Here is a 25,330-nt window from a genome sequence, read left to right as displayed (position 1 = left end):
ATTACCTGATATCCTGAGAAGTCCCTCCCCAGCCTTCTTGATAAAGAACTTGTTCCTAACATCCAATCTAAATCTACTCCTCTCTAGTTTCAAACCATTGCCCCTTGTCCTATCATTACAGGCCTCTGTAAATAGTCCCTCTGTAACCTTCTTGTAGGCCCCCTTCAGGTACTGGAAGGCTGCTATTAGGTCTCCCCAGTGTCTTCCCCAGGTTGAACCCCAGCTCCCTCAGCCTGTCCTCGCAGGAGAGGTGTTCCAGCCCCCCAGTCAATCCATGCTGTAATGCTGTATCTAATTTCTCCAAAGTTCTAGTGGGAACAAGAGATAACATCCAACCTTTCATAAAACCCATCAAAAGCATGTGGAGTATCTAAACTCCTGGGGGTGACCAGAGTGGCTCTGCAGTTGATCAGGTTTCCTGAACAATAGTGGTTTCTGTAACAAAGTGGTTACACATTCAAACCAGAGCATGCAGATATGGTGGTGACAGAAAACTCATCTGCAAACTAGAATGAAACTGGCCTTACCGACTCTGAGTTTCAGTACTAATTTTTGTGGCTGGATCTGTGTAATGTCCTGTGGATCCAGCTTCTCTGCTGCACCTATCTTACGATTTGTTACTTCTCTGTCTTCAAGCACCTGTTTGCTCCCCCTGGGATTTTCAATGTCTTCCAGAGGGCAGCCTTTACTCTTTAGTGCTGCCAAGTCATCACATCGGGCAGACGTGGGTTCTCCTTCTTGCAAGAAGTCCTAGAAAACACAGGCAAAAGGATGTCAAGTTTAGAGCTGTCTACAATTTGTTGTACTCTACCCATAATAACCTTTTTTACACCACCACCATTTAAAAAGAAAAAAAGTTAATTAAAAATGAAACAAGTTCAGAAATAAAACACAGTCCTTAAATTATACTAAATACATCAGGGGCTACTATTCAGTACAGGAGTTTCCATCTACTTACACTGGGGCTGGAACCTCTGCTATGAGGACAGGCTGATTGAGCTGGGGTTGTTCAGCCTAGAAAAGAGAAGACTCTGGGGCAAACCTTAGAGCTGCCTTCCAGCTCTAAGGCTGAAGAGGGACTTTTCATAGACAGTATCAATAGGACAAAGGGGAATGGTTTGAAGCTGAGGGACAGTAGATTTAGACTGGACCTTATGAAGAAGTTCTTCAGTACAAGAGTGGTGAGACTCTGGAACAGGCTGCCCAGGGAGGTTGTGGATGTCTCCTCCCTGGGGATACTCAAGGCCAGGTTGGATGATGCCTTGAGTAGCCAAGTCTACTCAATCAACATCCTTGCCCAATACCTTTCAGGTATTGGAAGGCAGCTCTACGGTCCCCCCAGAGCCTTCTCCAAGCTGAGCAACCCCAGCTCCCTCAGTCTGTCTTCGTAGCAGAGGTGCTCCAGCCCTTCAGTCATCCTTGTGGATCTTCTCTGGACTCTCTCCAACAGTTCAAGTCCAGAACCTCTTACTCTGATGTCATTGGGAGAACATAATGAATGATACTGAGACAGATTCCATACTGGAATGATTTTGAAAAGCTATAAGACAGCCTGTAAGGTCTGTATACACTTCAGATTTGGAAAGTAAGTCAATATGTTGTGAAAAGCAAGCATACTCCAACCAGAAATATATTACAGTATATGAGTTTTTAGGTACAAATAAGTATCCAATTGAAGAGTTACAGGAAACTTAGTAAAAACAGACATTTCTATACATTTAAAGTATTTACTTAAACTTAAAAACAAGGGAAAATACAAACCATAACAAGAATTTTGTAAGACTTACTGATTTTTTACACCAACCACAGTTTGGCCCTGCTTGTATACATTCACCACAGTGTTTTGCATTAGCTTTTATACAGTCACTTCCACCTAGCAAAGAACAGAGATCAGTCACTTAAATTATAAAAGGGTGCGAGCATCAGCAGAAATCCAGTTTGTGTCATTCCAACCTGGTTTATTCTATTCTATCTTTGTAAACTAAGAGGTTACAAACAGGATATTAACATGAGACATGACTGATGTATTGCCATTAGCACTCCTTCAACAAAACTATATTCCTCTACATAAACCACTGCTAAATCTATACAGCAACGTTAAACGACTGCAATGAAATCAAGTGACTTACCTTGCTGAGCAAATCCATTCCATATCAAGCAACAGAGGATGCCAGCCCACGTGACCAATCTTACATTAATCTGAAATACAAAAGCAGGAGACAACATTTACTGTAACAAGTAGGCAGGAAAAAAAGTTGCATAAAACTGCAGACGTTTAACTGTTTCACAGGAGACAAGGAACGGGGAGCAGATGCAGATCATATCATTTTAGCTGCACCAGATGGGCATTTCTGCTCCAAGACAACTATGCTTGTGGGCTACATTGTGTTTAGGAGACATCAAAAAGGGTAGCTTTGCAAATTATTTTGAAATAATTTTATGACAGCTATGAGAAGTTTGGAAACATTCAGTCAGGGGGAAAAGAATCTAAATGGAGCTATTAACATATTAGCAGTAGGACTAGAGGGAATGGTTTTAAAATGAGGGAGAGCAGGTTTAGTCTCGAGCTTAGGAAGCAGTTCTTCAGTATGAGGGTGGTGAGACTCTGGAATAGGCTGCCCAGAGAGGTTGTGGATGTCTCCTTCCTGGGAGTCTTCAAGGCCAGGTTGGATGAGGCCCTGAGCAGCTGAGTTTAGCTGGGAGGGAGGTTGGAGTAGATGATCTCTGAGGTCCCTTCCAACCTAAGCCATTCTAAGATTAACATCTTATTAAGAATGTTTATGTCCTGAATGATGTTGGGAGAGAGACTTCTAAATAAAGTTACCATAGAAATGGAAGATTAAAATGGATTTTCTCTATTCAAGTCTCTGTTCTAAGACAGGCCTCAAGGCCCTTCCCAAAATACTTCCCTTGGAATTGTCAAAAGGCATTTTATGTCCTAAATTTGCACTTTATACTCTAAACTAGAAATGTCCTCTCACAACATGTAATGAAGCATCCTTGTTTTAAACTCAGCCCCTTTTTTAACTCTCTCTAGACAACAAAGGATTAATGGGTATCGTCTTTACTAACAAAAAACCTCCACCACCCTTTGTTCAGCGCTAGAAATCTTAATGCAAGCCTCGCAGAAAAAACAAATCCATACAAACCACATCATGTATATGCTTTATGAGACAAGATTGGAATGCTTATAAATCACAGTGTAGGGTTACTGCCTTGTCATTTTTCCTAATTAGTGGTGAGGCTTCACTTAGTGCTCCAGAGCTAGGATTACATTCTAAAACCAGGTTTCAAACAGGTAACTTTCTTCTAGATTTTCTCCTACTCTTAAAAGCAGGTCAGGGTCAGTTGGAACAGCCAGGGTCAGCTGTCACATGTTTGACATTTTGGTGCTACTTTAAATTTAATTTCTCTTTTATTCATGAGAAAACTTGGAACATGGCTGCCTTCCCTTGGTCATCCTAAAATGTTATTCCTAATTAAAGTCTTTCCAGTCATCCCAGAAACATCAATACCCTTAATACCTCTTAGTTGTAAAAAATATCTTGCAATACAGCCAAGGAAAAGTGAGTTTGGCTGAGTCTTTTAAAATGAACCTGTCATTTTCCAGAGATGTCCTATTATTCTTGTAAATCAACAGCTAAGTGAACAAAGTTTAAATTAGCCCAGCAGCTGAGCTTTGGTTTTCCCACACTGAGAGTCATTCATAATTGTTATTTTGCACATCTGGCCAGACCTACAGGAGAAAGGATGGCTGCTCTAAAATCTGGTGGAGGATGTTTTTCACAGAAGTCAGCCCTTTGCTAACAACTTGTATCCAACAACAGTATGAGATGGTTCATATTTTTCTGATGGATCATTTTGGCCCACTCTTCAGGGGATGCTGTAGCCAGAAGATGGGGGGAGCTTAGACACAGAATTAGGAGAATTTGCTATGGAATTACTTTGCTAGATGTTATGCAAATAAACATAAGAAATTACTGATTAAAAAACACAAAGAAAACCATTGCACTGTGAATTACATCTTACTTTTTGAACACTACTTATTGCACATATCTGAGTCCAGTTTTACCTGCATGGGTTATCAGCCCTTCATTCACAAAAACTCTTTCACAAACTCTTTAAAAAGTCCCCTCTGGAAGCAGTCATCTAAATCTGTGCAGCCACAAACCTAGTTTAGAGGGGAACTGTGACCTACCAAATAGGAGTAGGTGGAAGACAGACAAAGGGACTGAATTAAGGTGAGAGTGCAGTTACATGGTGTAGGAGCACACTGATTGGAAATCCTTACCACGTTGCTCATCTTTTAGGCTCCTCCTTTTCCAGTTTTATGGTTTGTGTTTTGCAAACCTTACTTCTCTCAAATTAAAGGATATTTTGTTACTCAGGAAGTACTTTTGCTTTAAGTCAAGCCTGGAACAGGGTGGGCTTTTCAATAAGAAGAAAACCAAGCTGCTGGCATCAGTTTAGTACTGTGCTTTCTGATAGCCAAACTGAGAAAATTACAAACAGTTCACCTTTTTAGGGCAGACCAGCAGCAGATGCACAGCAAGCCCATGCAGACTGTATAAATAAGCCAGCAAAGATGTGACACAGTGCTAAAACTATGACTAAGACCATTTGAAAGAGAAATGTTCCTGTGGAAACGCATCTGCATGATGAATGTAGTTCTGGGCATAGACTCCCTGTAAAGCTAACAAGGAAAATGTCCTCTTCCATATATGGCTAAGCCAATGCATCTCCTCAAGCAAGCTGCCTGCCCTCCACCACACACAGGCCAGCCTGCTTCCTCTACCTCCACTGCTTAATTGCATTTCCATCTGCTGAGTTTTGGAAAAACCCAACTGCAAATTTGCTAAGTTGGATTCAATGTAGTTTGTTCTATAACACAAGCAAAGCGATGCACATCCTCAGCCTCCAAACCTCCTGCCAGCCACTGCAGCAGCACTGCAGCACTGTCAAATGCATCCCCCTGCAGGTCACTGCTTACTACTGAGGGTTGCCCTGCCCTGTCAGAAGGCAAAAAAAGTAATAAATCAAACAATGCCTAACTACACTAGGCAGCCAAAAGAAGCCTTCAGAAACCCTTGGAGTGGAGTTGCAACTAAACTCCATGTCAGTATTCAACCACGGATGACGGGAACAGAAAAGAACCCATTGTTAGAAGAAATAAATGACCTTTTTTTGTGCAACATTTATGTATTTTCTATTATACTTGTTCTCTCCTTTTTAATTAAATCCTTGAAAAATATTCAAATATTCCAGAATCCTTTAAAAACTGGTTTGTTGGTTTTTTTCCTTACAAAAGGTAAGCTTGCCAAGAAAAAAAATCTTTCCAGCAACTGTATCACCAGTTGGACCCTCTTTAAAAGGCTACGAATGGCACAGCTGTTGAAAAACTGCTTTTAAACTGATTTCTGCACATTTGTGAACTGCACTCTATTTTTGTTAAATATTTTAGGAAGAAAAATACAGCTATAACTTTGCATGTCTGGGCTAGCTGCTTTTTCCAAGTTGTTTGGTTTTTTTTTTTTCCTGTCTCTACAAACAGTAATGCTCAAAGAGAATTTTTTTTTTTCTTCATAAACTCAGCATTGATGAAAATCTCTGAAGCCTTCAATTTGAAATGACTTCATTAAGTGACAACAGGAAAAATGAAGGCTTAACTAACCACAGCAAGAGTACATCTGAATTTGCAGATCGAGTGTTTAGCACCTTTCTATTCCGTTAACCACCAAGATATTTTTGTTTACTATGCCACAGCACTAAAACCTTTTGCAGCTTTTAAAGTTCATTAGAATAGCAATTGCATTTATACAGAAAATTAACTGGGCAAATGGGATCAAGAAAAAAAGAGTTAGACTCACAGAGGCTTCAGTCCCTTTGAAATCAAGTATCAATGGCTGTGCCATTCTCCTCACCTCTCCTCAGCTCAGCATTCATCCTGCCTGACCAGGCCACAGTTTCTATCAATATTAAGGCAATATTAGGCCACTGCAGTACTGTTCCACTCTTCTGAGCTGCTCCTCAACCCACACAGTACCCCAGGGCACACCAAGCCAATGCCAAGCAAACAAAACCACTAAAAGGCACTTGCTCCTGCTGGGAACTGAAGTGTGTCTTGCTGCAAAGCTTTCTATTGAAACATAACCATGCTTCAGACCATGGAGGAAACATTAAAGCATACAGCAAGAGTTGTGCAGATGCCACCTTGCAAGAGTTGTGCAGATGCCACCTTTCTGAGGCAATAACCAGACAGATTACTTATTCACATTCCCACACTTCACTCTAATTACACTTATAAACCTAGAAAGTAATTAGCAACTCACGCTTTTGGACTAGTGTTCATGCTGCCCAGACTGGCACCTCTTTGCATCAGCTGCATTTTCACAACTTTAATGCTTGAATCAAAAGTGCTCATGGAATTGATCCCTCCTGGAGCTGAGATTATGTTTACAGCCACTTTGATCTAGCCTAAGAATGAAAAAAATCACTTAAGAGCTGCCTAACCTTCCTTGTCAATTATTCACCTTTGTTAATCTGCCTCCTGATTGATTATGCTTCCTGTTTTCCTTTCTGACCAGTGCTAGCATTAGTGCAGCCACCAAGGAACACACAGCCAGGAAAAGATCTGGGTGAAATACCATTTCAACAAAGAAAGGGGTTAGTGTCAGTCATTTGGGTACAAAATTCTTGTCCTGCCTTGGTGGAAGTGGTAAAATGGGACTGGAGAAAGACTTCTAGGAAAAAGGAAAGGATACTGCTTCTCAGCCAGTCTGTGGCTGTGGGCTGGACTGCAGTGGACATACAGTCAGCCCCCACTCCCAGTCATCAAGGCTCTTGTTATTAAAAGAGCAGGAAGAGGCATGTTTCTAAAATTAAGCAGAATTAAATAGTCTCTGGAGACTACCATTTCAGGACTTGATGGCTACCCTGCTAAAAAAAGTTCCTTTCTCACTCACTTCAAGCTTTAGCTGAGGACCACACTCTTCAACCTGAGTTTTATGGACTGGCAAGAAGAACGCCATTCACATAAAAAAAATATTAGGAAAAAGACAAAAAAAGGCAGTGATTTTTGTAACTGGAGAAACCAGACAACCCTGGTGACATGGGAGGGCAATTACACAGGCACTACAGACCTCTAGGAACACCCCACACCTCTGTAAGTACTCCTGACAGGCAGAGCTCTCACCACAAACACCAGTTACAAACTCGGACTTGACCTGATGCATAACTCTGAGCTCTGTGTACAGCTCACTGCAAAGCAGCAATTCACTGTAAGTGGCAAAACAGTATCCTGCTGCTCTGTCTGCAGAGAATTCACATTGCTCAGAAAGGCACAGGTACAGAACTGAAAGAGTTCCACACCACGGAGTTACTTTTTTGATTAAAACTTCCATGTTTGTGGTGCAGATTTTCCAGTGAATTGGGAATTCATTCCAGGTTGTTTTTCATTTGTGACCTTAACAGCTATCTTGTTTAATTAATCAATGTAAATGCTACTGTAACACTGAATTAGGCTGGGATACACTGTTTGCACAGTACATTTCAGGACCATCAGATCCTGAAACTATGTGATGGAATCTTCTTCATGGAGCAGAGATTTATGATAAACAGTGATGGTTGAAAAGCAAGAAATTTGAATCAAAGAACCAAAACCTGAACTCACCCTGCAAAACTATTTGGTCCCCGAGTGTGGATCAGCAATGTGATGGTTACCCTTCACAGACTGGCTCAGCTCCTGACCTGGCCCAGTCAGAGGTGAGCTACTGGGAGTATCTCCAAGTGAAGCTGATGGGAATAGACAAGATGGACAGCAGAAGTGCAGTCTCGAGAGCAGGCCTTTACAGCATCCCAATGCAAGACTAAATGCTAGAAGTGAGCCTGCTCTCAACAGCCTTTCTATCTACCAGTCTACCAACAGCATGGCTCATCAAGCTCATGATGTTCTTTCTCCACCTCACATTCTGCAGATGTTAACAGAGCAGGGTTTGAACTACTTACAGTAATATGGAAAGAATGGGAGATTAACCCAGATTAATGTGCAAAGTAAGAAATTCTTCAGCACTGAAACAGTTTTCATACAAAAATCCCCCACGTTTCTCACATCAAGGCTGCTTACTCAATTGTGTCCTGAAGAAGCTCTAAGGAATAATAACTTCCACTCCTATGACACTAGAGGATAAAAATATAGCAGTACTTCACATTGGACTTAATTTCTCTCTCTCAGTTGTTACCTCTAAGTTAACAGAATACAACAAGCATAGTCCCCAAACACTCGTGACAAGCACTTCCACAACCACTCTGTCCTAGTGGGGCATCATACATCAAAATAACCTATAATAAAACAGTTAGGACTCAAATTTTAATTACAAAGAGTTAAAATCTACAGGGAATTGCTTTTCTGCTTGGGGTAGGCAGACCAGCTTCTCCAGTATGGTCACCTGCGAAAACTAGCCACTGGCTAGTTCAGAAGATCAGCTTTCATGGACCTACAAGGTCACCTGAAGGGACCTACAAGAAAGCTGGGAAGGGACTTTTTACAAGGGCTTGTAGTGACAGGAGAGAGGGAATGGACTGAAGCTTGAGGAGGGGAGATTTAGACTGGAGATTAGGAAGAAATCCTTTACAGTGAGGGTGGTGAGACACTGGAACACTTTGCTCAGGGAGGTCATGCATGTCCCCTTCCTGGAGGTGTTAAAGCCAAGCTGGATAAGGCCTTGAGCCCCAATCCCTTGAAAATTTCACTTAATGACAAACCAGCTCCTGCAACTAGCTGCAAACCTAAATACTCCTCACAAGCAAAACCCAAGTTGTGTAGTGAACTGTAAAAAACACTAATGCTGCTAAAGCCTACTTGGTTTGTCTTTTCATACCATATTTCTATTGAAGAAGTCACTCAAGTCCAGGCTGCATGCTGACAACAGGCACAGAAAGCAAAAGAATGAGAAAAGATGCTCAGGGACAGCGTGAAGATGCTGCTGCTGTCAGAGACTTCAGCTGTCAAGTCACCAAAGCCGAAGTGCAGTCTCAATCTCTTCCCTTTGTTCTAATGCCTTTTGGAGGTGCGGTGCAGGGAGGACTAACCCTGGTTAGTCAGCACCACGTTTGAAGCAGGGGCCTTTTTTCAAATGGTATTTACACACACCACCATGAACAGAAGGTCTGTAATTCATGACTAGACCTCCTACCATATCATCAGTAATTACTAACTTAGGAATACTTTACTGAATTAACCATCCTTGTCCCTAGCTTGGTTCTAACAAGGACAAAGAAACTCTTTGTATAATGTTTGCCTGACTCACTGAATCATAATTTGAAGCCAAGACTCCACAGTTTAGGTGATGCTTTTGAAAGCATATTGATGCTTGAAAGGCAACAGTGCTTCAACACAGGTCATGCAAACAAGCAGCCTGTGTTGTGATCCCCACATACAGCAAACCATTTAAGAGCCAAGCCAGCTGCTCTTTCTCATGAGAGTATTATTTTTTCCACATAGGTTTATTTAGATACTTTCACCAGGCAATTATCCACAGACTGCAATTTATAGGGTAAACTCTAACAACTGTATTTTGGAAAACCAGACTAACAAACAGGTGTATTGTGCTTAATGTTCAACACTAAATTAGGAGAGAAATGCAACTCTGCATGTTCTCAAGCAGAGCAACACAGGCCTGCAGCTACACTGAATTAGAACACCAGCAATGTGTTTTTTACTGTTTATTACCTATGGCTTACACCTAGTTTTGACTAAAACATTTGCATCTTTTTCTGAAAAGCCAGTTTATAACTACTTTTTGCTACCTCTGTTGTGCTTGCTGAAGTATGGAATAAAGAAAAGCAGCACACACCACCAAACACCTGCACTTCTCTCTCTCACCAAGACATCCCATGTCAGTGCATCCTACTACAGAAAGCTGGGATTTCTACAAGGGCATTATGAAGCTCCTTGAATTTTAAGGGCAAAATAATACAACCTATTCATATGCTGCTTATGCTGGCATGTAAGCACACCAGAGAGACAGCACCTCTCTCTAAAGCTAACACACCAAGCTCATGGGCACCGATACTGTGGTTGAAACTACTGTTCTCTGTATCTGTAACAGCTTCTATAGATGTGCACCTTGAGAGCTTCCTCTTTAAGGATAAATATGTAACGTGGACACAAATGCTAAGCATGAAAACACCCAAAGTTTTCTCACCTTAAAAACAAAATAGCCATTTTCTGTGCTCTCGCCAACAAGTTCCCAGCAGTTCATGTCCATTACAACTTTGATGCTCAAAGCACACCATGTCTTCATGATTTGTAACAATTCTCACTGTATTCAATCTCCTTGCTATCAGCTGGCATTTTTCCATAACAAACATTTCAGGGGTTTGGTTATTACAAGCACCTCTTCACACAATTACAATTAAAACAGAGAAAAAATAAAATCTGCTTTTTCATCCCTTTTCAAATGCCTTTGGATCCATCAGTCATTTTGGGCCATAATTTAATTTCTCCTCTTTCTTAAATGTCACAGGTTGTTTGAGGTTTGGTTTTGGGGTTTTTGGTGGAGGAGAGTGTGAATTCAATATTTAACTTGTTTACATAGGTCTTGCTAGTCTACAGGACTTGGCTAAGTTTAGCATTTCCATCTCAGACAGATTACAGTTAGAAATGTCACATAACAATTTGAAGCCATTCTAGCAGAAAACAGGGGTATCTGTTCCTTGTGGCAGCATTAAATTGCCACAAACTCTGCACCACTTACAGCTCCTATAATCAGACTATTTAATTTTGTGCAACTTAAACCTCACATTCATCCACACAGAGGGAAATGAAAAGTTAAACACATAAATACAGCTCTTACATGCTCGATTGTAACTGATGTTTCTAAGGCCTTAGTAATATCCATGACTGTCTGGCTAAACTTACTTTAATCCAAAGGAATTAAAGGAAAAGCAGAGCAGAAGCATTTACATGCTTAACTGAAGTTCTCTAACTTTTTACTTAACACAATGCCTTGCTCATCTACTTCTTTAAGAGAAAACAGCTGCTATTTCTGCAGGTACTGCAGGAAGCCAGAAGCTGGCACACCGCAAAGGGCAAACTCAGCGGAAACTCCGTCGTTACATGGCAGCCTTCACCCACCAGTAGCTCACTAATGCTCAGGGTACAGATGCAGCAACCAAAACCAAGATGAAAGCAACAGCAGTGCTGCAGCATCTTCACCTCCAAAAAAGCAGCCTCTGCTCCTGTGCTCCCACTTGTGGACTTCCAACACCTTGAGTAAGCTCCACTGGTTGAGCTGGCAGAGCAATACCTGGAGTCACCTCTTTCCACTCCCCATCGAAACCTGCCCTCTGTAAGCCTCAGCACACTGGATCAGACCTCCACATGCGCAAGGCAGCGCAGAGGAAACAACTTCTATAGAGTGGTTGATGGGGAACAGACTAGGCCCTCCAACATGACACTGGGGTCTGAGTGCTGCGAAACCAGCCCAAAAATCCAGGCTGTCACAAGCCCATCACCTTCCTTCTCTGCTGACCTTGGGTGAACTGCCTATGACTGCTCACATAGCAAAAGCCAGTTTGGGAACTGTTCTGGTTTGATTCTTAATTTTTCTAATAGCTATTAAAATAAATTAGTTGGCAAAAAAAAAAGAAAATAAATGAAGAAAAAAAAACATTGAAAGGGTGGTTTTTTTTTTTTTTAAAATTTGTTGAGGTTTTAAATTTTAATTCAGGATTTGACTGGCAAGTACATAGAATAATGCCTACAGATAGCATCCAAATATTTAATTGCAAGGCTTTTTAAAGAAGATTCACTCTTTTAACAATTTAGAGTGAGACTAGTACTGAAACAAATCTCATCCTCAACATATTTTCAACACTGCTAAGTGGTCAGAAAAATGGACATGCAGAAACAATAAAAGACTGCTTATTCCACAGAACTATATATATAGCCTTATAAACCTGTATCTATGTGATGTTAAAATATATAGGTAATTCTGTATGTTTGATTTTACAGATACATGTTTTTTATACATCTCTCTCACTCACGTTGGTTATTCTTTCAATGCCAGTGACAACTGGCTGGGTATAAGAGCACGGCAAAACAAACAGCGGACTCCATCTGGTTCTCAATCCTGAAGTTTGAGTGCCTTACAAAAAGATCACCAATCTCAGGAAATAAATGACTTTGACCTCGGGTTTTGTTTGTTTGCTTTGTGTTTGTTTGTTGTTTTTTGTTTGGTTTGGTTTTTGGAACGGCAGACACTTCACAAAATATTTCATACAGCCTGGAGTTCGTGGGCTGCTTCTAAGAAGACTGCAAAACATAATAAAAGATGAGGTTTCTCAAAGTGGCCAAGCAGATCTGCCAGTTAGTCACTACTCAATGGAGACAGCTCAACTTCTTTAGGCCCTAAAATTCCCCAGTTTGCACCTTTCATCTATCTGGTGCCAAGTGCGGATAACATGTTCGCCTCTTAACCGAGACAGAGGAACAAGATGAGCAACAACTCCTTGCTGAGTTATTTTTCACCTGACCTAGTGAGCTAAGATGAATTAAGCAAGTCAAAAAAGAACTGAAGAGCACATGAGCAGATGCTGTGAGGTTCCACAGCAGTTTATGCCAACTTATTTCTGGACTATCACAGTCCCTCACTCTTCTCGCTATGAGTTGCACATTTTCCTATTCCTCCCCTTGGCCTGAAGCATGTCACTAGCAATGTGTGTGGTCACCTAGCTGAAACAGCTGATCTAGCTGAAAATTATGTCTTTGCCAAGCTATTTTTCAACCTGATCAGCTACTTCAACGCCTTACTGTGCAGCCTTAGGACTTCCACTGCTGATGCAAGGAGGATGGCAGCAGTGCACAGCAGGAGGGACAGCTAATACCTGCATTGGTGTAATTACTGCAGAGCCATGCTCCTATGAAAATAAAACATTTTTAGTTGAATTCCTGGTTCAAGGACCACTGGGAGCATTTTACAGACTATGAAATTCAAGTATATTTGAAAACCACTTGTCTACTGCAGAGTTTTGAATTATCACTAATGAGCAACTTCTTTTGTTGGGCTTTCTTTTAAACTCTGCAGAGGCACAGTACCCAAACTTCTTTCAGCTAAAAGCAAATGTTAATCATGTTAAGTACTGACATTATTAATCTAGAAAGTGAAACTGCATCGTGAATTATGCACCAAAAAGAGCCAGTATCTGTGCAAGCTTTTTTTTGTTAGTATCTAAAACACCCTCCAGGTTGGCCAGCTGCTGGTGATAAAATTGCTGGCAGCAAATCTTGTATGCTGCATTTATTCTTCAATGCTGAAGCTGAGTTCTTCACTGAAGATGGCGATACCAGCAACATGCCAATGTAACATTTTAGCCTAGCCTTTGAAAGATTATGTAAACAACATCTGCAGCGGAGGGAAGTAACACCTACATAGAAAAAAAGGTAGTATTTACCACTGTTTATTATTTGATGATGCACTTTAAAACAACCTATAACCAGTATGTATACCGTGTTCTTCTGAAGAAGGAAATCTGCTGTTTCCTTTTTTACGCTCAAGTCCACACCCAGGAAAAATGACACTGAAGTTCTCGAAACCTAATTTCTCACAGCAATTTGTATTTGCATGGAAAGGAGAAAAAACAGCACCAAAAGAAATGAGTCCCCATTTTTGAACTGCACATCAAAAAAATCAAAGAATAGATGTTATCTCCTACAGTGCTACCCTTACAGATGTTTTTGGAAATGCATGTAGGTTACGTTCATGCACAACTAGAAGACTAATATTTTTTTTAGTCTATTCTGACACAAACCCAGAAAAATGACATTTTAAAAAGCTTGTGTTTTATGCAGATGGTCTACAGCTTGCTTTTCAGCATCAGGGCACTCTCTAGCTAGCACCAAAAAGTGAGCACGTTGACACACTAAATACAGCTGCACAAACCCCACCCTCCTCAAAAAAAAAGAGTATAGAAGGCAATTCCTGACTTTATCCTATGCCCACCAAAACCAATTTCCCAATACACAAGAAAATAAAACATCAGTGCATTCAGACAAAACTCATCTAGAGCACCGTGGCAGCACACATTCAACCTTGGTTAACCCAGTCAGTCTTGTGGATGATGGGAGCAAAGGCTCTCTCGTTTCTCCTTTCTATGATCAGAAGAGGGAACAATATTTCACTGGCTGACTGGACAAGCCCAAAGTCTTTACCACTTCACCCTCAACAACACAGCAATAATCATAGAATCAGTCAGGGTTGGAAGGGACTACAAGGATCATCTAGTTCCAATTCCCCTGCCATGGGCAGGGACACCTCACACTAGATTAGGCTGGCCAGAGCCTCATCCAGCCTGGTCTTAAACACCTCCAGGGATGGGGCCTCAACCACCTCCCTGGACAACCCATTCCAGGGCTTCACCACTCTCACGGTGAAGAACTTCCTCCTCATGTCCAGTCTGAATCACCCCACCTCCAGCTTCATTCCATTCCCCCCAGTCCTATCACTACCTGATATCCTAAGAAGTCCCTCCCCAGCCTTCTTGTAGGCCCCCTTCAGATACTGGAAGGCCACAATTAGGTCACCTCGGAGCCTTCTTTTCAATAATAGTAGTCATCTCAAAGTAAAAACTAATCCCAATTTAATGATAATGAAATACTAACATGTCATCTTCTGATCCCTGGGAGAGTGCTTTTTATTTAACATCAAAAAGATGACATCCTTTTGTATTTATCTCTGCAGCAGAAACAGGCTTTCCTTTTAGCTGTACTTAGCCACAGCAAAACCCCTTTACCTAGGATTTGGAAAACCTGACAGCTGAGGGTCTAGGCAGTACTTGGATGTTACCCAATTTAATACTTGAGCAACTGAGTCTGCAGAGGATGTTGGCCAAGCTACTAGAGTGCCAGGCCCTTGAAATGACCTCTCCTATGCTCTCTGATATGCTCCTGACACTTGGGTTAGCTCAACTCACTGGAAGAGCATCCTATGATCTTCTGCTTCATGGCAGCACAAGGCCACAGATCAACTCCTCATAGGTCCTGCCAGCCTACAAAGACAGCAGGTTCACAGGATATTAGGGATTGGAAGGGACCTCCAGAGATCATTGAATCCCAACTCCCCTGACCACAGAATCTAGTGCAGGTCACACAGGAATGCATCCGGATGGGTCTTGAAAGTCTCCAGAGAGGGAGACTCCACAACCTCTCTGAGAGCTAGCTGCAAAAGTGGCAGGGGCAGCTCTCATGCCAATGCCCAAGGTTACCACTGTGTTAAGACCAACAAACTGCAACTGCACCAAAGAAAATTAACAATCCTAGAATGGTTTGAGTTGGAAGAGATCATCTAGTTCCAACATCCCTGCCATGGGCAGGGACTCCTGCCACTAGATCTGGCTGCTTAAAGTCCCATCCAATCTGGCACTTCCAGGGATGAGGCATCCACAGCTTCTCTGGGCAAGCTGTTCCAGTGACTCACCATCCTCAAAGGGAAGAACTTCTGCCTTACATCAATCTAAATCTACCCTCTTTCAGTTTAAAGACATTGTCCTTTCTCACATCACTGCACACCCCTGCAAAGAGCCCCTTTCCAGCATTCTTGTAGGCTCTGCTTAGGAACTGGAAGATTTATGTAAGGTCTCCCTGGAGCCTTCTCTTCTCCAGGCTGAACAACCACAACTCTCAGGCTTTTCTCATGGCAGAGCTGTTTCATCCCTCTGATCATCATTGTGGGCCTCCTCTGGACCTGCTCAAACACTCAATCATGTCCTCCTTATGCTAGGAACCAAAAAACCTGAAGACATGGATGCCAAGGGGTTTCATGAGAGCACAACAGCTGGGGATAATCACCCCTCTCAACTGGCTGGTCACACTTCTGCTGCAGCCCAGGATGTGAATGACAGCTTACACCCCTTTTTCCTTTGCCTCTTGCATCCTTATTTCAATACTTACTTTAAGGTCAAGGTTATGCCAAACCAGACATCTTGGTCTCAGGTTTGCTTTTCAAAACCATGACCTCAGAGAAGTCCACATTAATATCCAAGATACCACCTTTGACTCACAATAATATCATTTCCTAAGTGAAATACTGACTCTTTCTAAATTAATAGGATTATTTTTCTTCTCTTTTAAATAACCACAAATCAGTCATCTTTGCATGAGGGTAAGATCAGTGTTTCACTTCAGCCCAATATATAATTACTGTTTTTCACTCTACCACAAAGGATAAGAAGAAAGCTTTCACTTTTTCCATTCAGCTTCCACCTCAATATTGCCTTTACTTGCACAACTCTAAAGGTAAAAAATGTATTTGTTAATAATCATAAAACTAACTACATGTGAGTACTTGCATATGACTAGCTGTACTACACAGAAAAGAACCCATACAATGGCTCTCCTTCCTGCTTACACACTAGAATGTACCAAAAGCAGAGTTCAAACTAAGCTAAGCCTAAAGCAGGATGAAGTTAAGTGTAAGTGATCTTGTCCAATAACAAGAATCGGAAACATATGAACTGCAAATATTATCAGAAGCTTAGAGAAAACAACTCTAAACAAAAAACCAATGATTTGTGGGCAGAATGTGAGAACTGCATTAATTTATCAAAGATATGCAAGACATTTTTCTGTGGGAGAAGGGAAAGGATGAAAAGGCTGCCGAGAAAGCGCCGGTATGATCTTAGCTCTAAATAGCAAGAGCAAAGTTAGGATTCCAGCCTCAAGTCTCTTACTCAAAACTTCTCCCTCTACCAGAAACCACAAGAATACTAACGATATTTTGCTGCTGCTGTTGGAAAAGAAAGAAAGTACATGAAACTGCTTTTCAAGACAGCAAGCATATTTCATAACCCTTTTTGTAGCTGGCTGTCAAGAGAAACCAAGAAAGATATAAAACAGAATATCACTCTCATTTACTGAGCTCTTTACTCAGTGACACTCCAAAGAGTCAGGTAGGAATCCTACCGCCTTCCCTACAAGAAAATGTTCGTATTATGGCCTCATCAGGCAACTTTCCCTACCAAGTGGCTTGGCTATATGCAAATTTTGGACTAAATTAGTGACTTTACTATCTCTGTGAAAATCTTCAGTCCATTGATGGGACAACACGATAGCCTGGGAAGTTCAGGAGTCACTTGAGTAGTGCAAGAATAGAAAAGTAGAAGGTAGTTGTTACAGGATGTTTAATAACAATGTTCCATTAAAGAGAGCACCTCTAGCATGGAAAAAGACAACTGTGCTACTTAATGACACATAATGAGGTGCCCAGTGCCTAATTTTTTGTTCAGAGAAGAGTTTTCCTTTTCTGTGTGACATTTTCAATACAAGCCTACCCATCTAGAAACTCACAGTCTGTTATGAACACAGCTAAAGCACATGACAATTTCTTACCACAAAGCTGTATATAATTTCTTCACTACCAATCCACATGGAGGGAGAGAACAAAGTTTAGAGAGAGGTCTCCTGAGAAATCCTGACTTAGTTTTAACAGTTTGGGTTATGGGACCACACCTGTGCAGGACAAATTAGCACATGAGGACACACACAAAATAAATTTGTCTTCCCATTTGTGCATAAACACAAAAATTACCAAGAAAATTCCATAATCACAACAACAGATACTGGTCAATACTGCAGTCCACTGTGGTTACTGCATGGCAAGTAAAGCTGGCAATAGAACATACAACAGAACAGGGTGATAGAGAGTGAAGAGGAGCTACACAGGAAAAAAAGGAGATGGTATCAACCACCATAAAGGACATCATTCAGCACAAGAACTAAGCAAATTTCCCTTTTTTTGACACAAAAGGAACCTTAAACCAGATCAAGATACTGGCAGTGTCCATCCAGGAGAGGGACCTGCAGAATTTGCTCATCTCTTCATGATTCTGGGACATTCCATCTTGAAAAACAAACATCCTCTTCGGAAACAACAGCTAACTCTCCCCAAACACAAAACCCTCTCATTTTCCTGTAAAGCTTTAAGATGCAGATGTTTGCATAAAAAAAGCCACCCATGTATTCAAACAGAAGGCAGAAATATCTTGAGTCATCTAATCAACAATGCAAGCTTGGAGCATAGCAAGTTCCACATAAACACAAAGAAAAACTTTTTCACTGCGAGAGTGACAGAGCACTGGAGCAGGGTGCCCAGAGAGGCTGCAGAGTCTCCTTCACTATAGACTTTCAAAACCCACCTGGATGCATTCCTGTGTGACCTGCTGTAGGTGATCCTGCTCTGGCAGGGGTGCTGGACTGGATGATACTTTGAGGTCCCTTCCAACCCCTAACTTTCTGTGATTCTGTGCAATGTTAAAAACTGCTAATGCTACTGTTAGTAAGTGACTTCAAAGTAAGGCGAGTAGAGCAAGTGGGAACAATCTGAAGACTCAGCAATGTAAAGGCAGACAGGAGATAAAGATAGGAAAACACAAACTTAACTTTTGAGGTAATTTTGCTGTTGGGAGATAGGAAATTTTAAACAGTAGCAGACGAATCTAGTCATAGGGCAACAGTACACATACTGGGAAGCATTTTTTAATGCCACTTCCAAAATAAATCCAACTGCACATTGCCTTAATTACATTTTTAGGAATTATTTAATTTATGTAATTGCTTCATGAGCTCTACCAATAGATTGTGAGAAGACTGAAAAAAACCAAACCAACAAACCACAAGACACTCTCAACAAGGATTCCCCCTTAGAGAGCTGACTGAAGCTCCTAAGAATTAAAAGGATGCCAAGGGGATTTGCCATCCTGCAACAAAAAGAGTTGGGAAAAAAATTAGTCACTTGAAATTCTAGAAAAACAAAATTAGAGCAGAATAGCCTCCACTACTGCCAAGCTTGGATTCCCTCTCTTCTGGACCTAACCAATCTCTCTTCCAAGTGCCATGTGAGGAGGCATGAGCAATCTCAAAGCTAGCTAGCTTGCTGTAGTTAACACTGATGAGAAAAATCCCTGCCTAACTTCAGTTTTTCCAGGATCTCACTGATTGTAAGTCTCACTAAGGGAGAAGGGGTACAAAATGCATTTGAAAAGAGGTACAGAGGAAGTCAAGTACAGCAATTTAGAGAATGGTTTTGGTCGGAAAAGATTAAGATCATTGAGCCCAACCATTACCTAACACTATTAAATCTGGTGTTAGACCATATCACTTACCATCACATCCCTCCAACCTAAACACCGCCAGGGACTGCAGATTCAACCACCTCCTTGGGGGGCTAAGAACCCTTTCAGTGAAGAAGTTTCTTCTAATACCCAATCCAAACTTCCCCTGGTGTAACTTGAGGCTATATACTCTTCTCCTATCACTTGTTACACTAAGGAGACCAACACCCACCCAGCTACAACCTCCTTTCAGGTATCTGTAGAGTGAGAAGCTCTCCCCTGAGCCTCCTTTTCTCCAAACTAAACAACACCCATTCCCTCAGCCACTCCTCATAAGACCTGTTCTCCAGGCTCTTCATCAGCTTCCTTGCCCTTCTCTGGACCTGCTCCAGCCCCTCAATGTCCTTTTTGTAGTGATGGCCTCAGAACTGAACACAGGTGGTTTCACCAGTGAAGAGTACAGGGGCACAATCACTTCCCTACTCCTGCTGGTCATCTCTTCCTGATACAGGCCAGGATGCTTTTGGCATTCTTGGCCACCTAGGCACATGCTGGCTCATATTCAGCTGTCAATTAACACTCTGAGATCTTTCTCTGCTGGGCAGCTTTCCAGCCACCCTTCCTCAAACCTGTAATGTCGTATGGGGTTTGCAGGACCCAGCACTTGTCCTTGCTAAACCTCATACAATTGGCCATGGCACATCAATCCAGCCCATACAGATCCCTCGGTAGAAGAGCCTCCTAACCCTCAAACAGATCAATACCACTGCCCAATTTGGTGCCATCTGCAAACTTACTGAGGGTTCACTCAATTGTCTTGTCCACATCATTGATAAAAGATATTAAAGAGAACTGACCCTAGTACTGAGTCCTGGGGAATACCACTTGTGACTGGCCACCAACTGGATTTAACTCCATTCAGCACATGGGCCCAGCCATCCAGTCAGTTTTTCACACAGCAGTGTCCATCTATTCAAGCTATGAGCAGTCAGTTTCTCCTGGAGGATGCTGTGGGAGACAATGTCAAATGCTTTACTGAAGTACAAATAAACATCATCCACAGCCTCTCCATCATCCACTAAACAGGTCACTTTTTCATAGAAGATAGGTCCATCAAGCAACCTGATCAAGCTGAGATCAAGTTGGTCAAGCTTTGTTAGCAAAGATACATCCAGTCTCTACTCTTCCCCTGCAAAAATCCAATCCCCATGCCACGTAGTAGATGCAACTAGCAGAGAACAGAAGGTGGCACAGCTCAGGCATCCACTCCCTATGTGCAATGCTTACGTGAGTGAAGGCTGCACCAGGCATCACATGCACGTCTGCATTGAAGAAGCTCAGGCCCCCCTCCCCCTACACCCACGGGCAAGAGAAAAACAGCAGGGACTCTGCATATTTGTCCACTAGAAGGAAACAGAGCAGAGCTGGAGCCCATTCCAGAACTAAAGCCTTTGATGATGGCTTACAAAAAGGGTTTCATCAAGAGGAAGTACTTCAACAGCAGTCCTGCTGCAGCCACAACCAGGACCATTTCTGAAGGCTGCATTACCAAATGGCATGGACAGCCAGGAAGCCTGTAGCTGGCTGATGAGAGGGCTGGGAAAACCGCGAGCTCAGCGTGCATCACATCACTCCACTAAATCAAGACTGGGTGGAAAGGTAGGCATGACAACTATTTACAAACATCTGAAGAGCATTCATACCAGTAGCAGTGAGGCAATTATATTCAGGGCAATGGAGAACATAGCACGTGTCCACTCCACATCTGCACCACGCTCCTCAGGCCTGCCTTTGCTACCCAAGTTACCTACTTCCTGAGCTGCTTCTTATAGCCAAGGAGCTCCTTTCAAAACTGCACCGTCGCAGAGCTACCCTAAGAGGATTAGAGAGGACAATCAAGAGTAGAGGAATGAAATAATGAACTGGAAAGAGAACGGCAGGAAAAGCTTCCGGATAGTTTTTTCTCTGCTGTGGGAATCACTTCCCAAAGGAAGTGGTAGAAGATTAACCACTTAAGTCACTTAAAACTCAAGACAAAACAATAAAATTCTTCACCCACATCAGAAATTCATGCATATTCTAGAGAAACTCACATCCCTCAGAATCAGTCCTTCACAAGGGTGGCCATAGCTAGGAACACAGTGCAGACTGGACAACCAAATGAACAGAGCAGAATGAGCTCCCTGGCTGCACGCACAAAGCACGCCAGATCTTTGACTGCTGACATTTCATTTTGAAATAAGTCTGGTGTATTTAGAATGTGGCTGGCAAACAGATACAGCACTTACCAGCTCCAGTTCTCATTAAGGTTTAGATTTCATTCTGCATGCCTGTCAGGTCTGCACCTCTCAGCTGAAGCATCTTTGAAAAGGACAAAAGTTGAAGGTGTTCATACCCTAAGCTTGCCTCATCTTGCCTGCCTATTGCCAATGGCTTGTTGCTTTTCAGCCCTTAAAAACATAGCCTTAGGCAGGCTTGCAAAATGCTACTTAATCATTTGCCAGAGGCAAGCAATATTTTTTGTGAGAGGAGAATGAATCATCAGTTTCATGATCATCACTGGGATGGACATGAACAATTAATGTCTTCACAACTTTTTAAGTCCTGTTCAGTCTAATTCACATCTTTCCAGTGGTACAATACTTTTAAAAAAATCCAATCAACAAACAAACAAAAAACCCAAAACCCTTCAAGTCATTGCATTTCACAATAGAAAACTATTTTTCCTCACCCTATGACCACCATATGATTAATGTGCCAGGAGTACTAGTGATTTAAGTGCTTTGACAGATGAAGCCCAGCTCCATTTTGACACTGAAGCACACATGCAGCATTTAACATAAGCAGTTCCACTAGTGAGAACTTACTCCTTAAGGTCTGTGTGTCTTGGCATGAACAGGGTGCCACAGCACCAATGACAGAACCACCAGGAAAACCAACATTTTGGCCCAACACATGTTGATGTGAACAGACTGCTCTATTATAGCAAAGACAAACACAGAAGGAAGCAAGAACACTGGTCAACTTTTTTCCTAAAGAAGAACAGTCACAAAGACTTGATGATGAATCTAACAGGCAAGTCAGACACTTATTCCATAAGATAAAGCCGTATGACACGGATTAAAGTGAGTCAGAAAATTTCCTAGCACTTCATGCTTCCTTCTAGCCATTGGTACAGGAAGGTAGTAAAAGGGATGATGCTGTGATCCTATCGCTGTAAGTTATTTCAGAAATCTCCACATAGAACAGAGGCCTCACATTCCTGCGTCCAGCCCGATACAAGCTTACAACAACTTAAAGGCTCATGGCCAACTTAGAGCAAAAAACCGCATGAAAACTGAAGGCATAGAGCAGTCAATACACTGCACAACGACCACGCCGTCATTCAAACAGTGCACATACCCCGCTCTTAATGGTTGCTTTTAGCAGACATATGCAGGTCAAAACTCGAGGCACTCAAGTTCCTACACTGCCTCAGCCCCGTACCTCCCTTCTCCCGGCGTTTGCTTCCCGCGGACGGAAAGCTTCCCCCTCTGGCTCTGCAGACGCCGGAGCGGGCGCTGGGAGCGACGGCCGACCTCCCACGCACTCGTGGGGAAGCCGCCTCAAACTTTACCCAGCCCAGTGCTGCCCTTCCCAGGGCACCTCCGGGCCAGCGGCCGCCACAGGGCTGCTCTGACCAAGGAGAGCACCAGTTCAGGCTGACACCGCCGTAGAGGGAAGGGCCGGGCGCCGGGCGGACAAAGGCCTGGCTGGCCCCCACCGGCCCGGGAGGCCCGAGGCCGCCGTCCCGCCGCCACAGGAAGCGGCAGGCTGGGCCCGACACGTTCCCGCCCGCAGCGTCGGACCTGGACGAGCACACCGCCCCGAGCGCCGGGGCAGGCGCGACGCAAGGCCAGGCACCCTCTCCTCTGCCCGGGACGGGCGCTAAGGGACCCACGCCCCGGAGCGGCAGCGGCTGGCGTACGGCTGCCGGCGGCTCCCAACGAGGGCGAGCAGCGGGAAGCCGCAGTCGCTGCCCACTGCACCGCACCACTCGCCGCAGCCCGCCCTGACATACGGCGGACGCGCCCGAGACGAGGCGCCCCGGGCAGGACAGACACCGCTCAGCCCCGCTCCCGCCCGGCTCCAACCGCCGCCCCGTCCTTTCCATACCTCGGCCATGGCCGCGGCGCGGCTGGCTCCCGGCGGGGCGCGCTCCGGCCCGCTTGACGCTGCCCCTCTGCCCCAGCAGCGGGCTGGGATAGGCGCGGCACAGCGCGGCGGGACGCCCGGCCTTAGTCCTCGCTCCCCGTCCGGCTGCCCGCCGCCGCCTCGCCTCGGAGCTGCTGAGGGGGAGCCCGGCGAGGCGGGGGAAGGGAAGGTCCGCGCTCGGCCGCTCTTTCCCCGCCCCGGAAACACATTCCTCCCCGCTGCCGTCAAGCCCAGGCGTGGGAGGCGCTCTCGGCGCGACGGGGAAAGAGGGAAGGGTTTTCCCTGCTAGGAGCGGGGTTTGCTTCCCACTTGTCGCCCACCTCCCTTCGTGCTGACCGCCAGAGCCTTATTTGGTGGGGCTGTGTCAGCGCCCGGCTGCCTGGTCCCCCGCTCTGCAGCTCCCGCTCGCTCCCGCTCGCTCCCGCAGGACGAGCATCGGGGACGTGGCTACTCCGCTCTGGGGTCGGGAGGCTGCTCGACCCCAGCTTTTCTTTTTTCAGGGACACGCGTGGAGGCAGAGGGGTGGCTGGGGGAAGGGGGACCGCCCCGTCCCTCTGCTGGCAATTGCTTCCAAAAGCGGTGGAGTGACGGATGAGCCTGGCATGACGCGGGCACACCGTCCAGGCTTAAAGTAGAACTCCCCGAGTCTTTTGGTCGGAGGCTGCTGCTGTTCGGCGCCTGCTTTTAGTGTTTTTAAGTGATCCTGCAAGTAGGTTCTTGGAGGATCTACTGATAAAAGAGTAACAATCAAAATCTGTCACTCGATACTTTTGGGGGAGAGGCGAAGAAGTGAATGGGAAAAGCAAGCTCTGGACGTACAGCTCATCGTGTAAGCTGTGCCTTTGTGGATGGCTGCTGGAGCTTGTGTCAGTTCTTATTTCGGTATGATGAGCTAAATGACTGTTGCTGTAAATGGATAATTTTTGTCTCTTCCCCTCTGCTTTGTTTCTAGCTGCTCTTAAAGATAAATCGTAGAATCATACAATTGTTTACTTTGGAAAAGAGCTCTAAGATGTCCAATGACCAACCCAACACCACCATGACCATCAGACTGTGTCCTAAAGTGCAGTGTCCACGAGTTTCCCTCCAGGGATTGTGACTCCACCACCTCCCTGGGCAACCTATTCCAGTGCCTTTACTCTTTCAGTAACGATTTTTTTCCAAACATCCAGCAATGTCTGTCTTGGTCAAGTATAGCTTGTGATTCAGCCCCATGTGCCACTTAACAGCAAGGTTGGTTAGGATCTCGTGTTAATGTAGCTGCATTAGCAGAAGCTCTTAATGCTGATACAACTATAATTAGTGGTGTTAGAAAAAGAGACTGAAATAATAGTCTGCTGCTTCACAAAGCTTCATCAAAAGCAGGCACTGATCAAATCAAGTAGAAGAGAAATAACTTTGACAGAGACAAGAAAGCCAGAGACCATATGCTTCAAGAGGGTAAATTGGTATATGATATAAATACTGCCAGGAACACAGAAAGAAGCTTCCATAAAAGCAGTATGCCATGCAAAATAAAAGGAAATGCTGAAGGGATAGTGATCTGCCAAAAATGTAAGAAATTTAAGTACTGGGAGAGAATAATGACTTTTAGCCAAGGTATTATTCTCTGCTTCCTTATTGCAGGGAAAAAAAGCACATTTTGCCAGAATATGCAAATGGTAAGGAGAAGCCCACTGTGGTGTACTGCAAACAAGTGGTGGCAAAAATGTGCCTCAGATTGCTGGGACTATGATGAGTAAATAAAACTGCTTAACAAATTGTGCTTCAAGTACTACCCAACACTCATCTCAGACATTTATGTGTCAAGCTGCCAGTGTCTGGCTGTGCCACACTGTAGGAAATTGGCAGGGGAAAAAAAAAATCTCCCAAATGGCTGGAAAAAGAAAATAAAATCAGTGAATTACTTGGCTGCTTTCTGGACTCCTTTGGAGAGTACAGATGCGTATGAACACCATTTGTTATTTTGCAACACTTCTGAAGTACTAAAGATGTCAGAAAAAGTGCTGGAGGTGTCTGAGCCAGCAGACAC

The 25,330-nt window shown here is 43.5% G+C and overlaps 1 protein-coding gene across 1 annotated transcript; it reads right to left on the bottom strand.

Annotated features, from left to right (window-relative positions):
- Window positions 1-409: 409 nt before the first annotated feature.
- On the bottom strand, window positions 410-23,486 carry LOC128898282 (integrin beta-1-like). Its single transcript, XM_054171163.1, has 5 exons — window positions 23,260-23,486; window positions 2,130-2,199; window positions 1,788-1,873; window positions 528-750; window positions 410-435 (listed from the first exon to the last, which is right to left on the bottom strand). Exons 1-5 carry the CDS (start codon window positions 23,266-23,268, stop codon window positions 410-412), a joined length of 414 nt encoding a protein of 137 aa, XP_054027138.1. The 5' UTR covers window positions 23,269-23,486.
- Window positions 23,487-25,330: the final 1,844 nt, after the last annotated feature.

This window comes from Dryobates pubescens, chromosome 21 (assembly GCF_014839835.1).
Source record: "Dryobates pubescens isolate bDryPub1 chromosome 21, bDryPub1.pri, whole genome shotgun sequence".
NCBI lineage: Eukaryota > Metazoa > Chordata > Aves > Piciformes > Picidae > Dryobates > Dryobates pubescens.
This window is presented reverse-complemented; position numbering and strand designations above follow the sequence as displayed.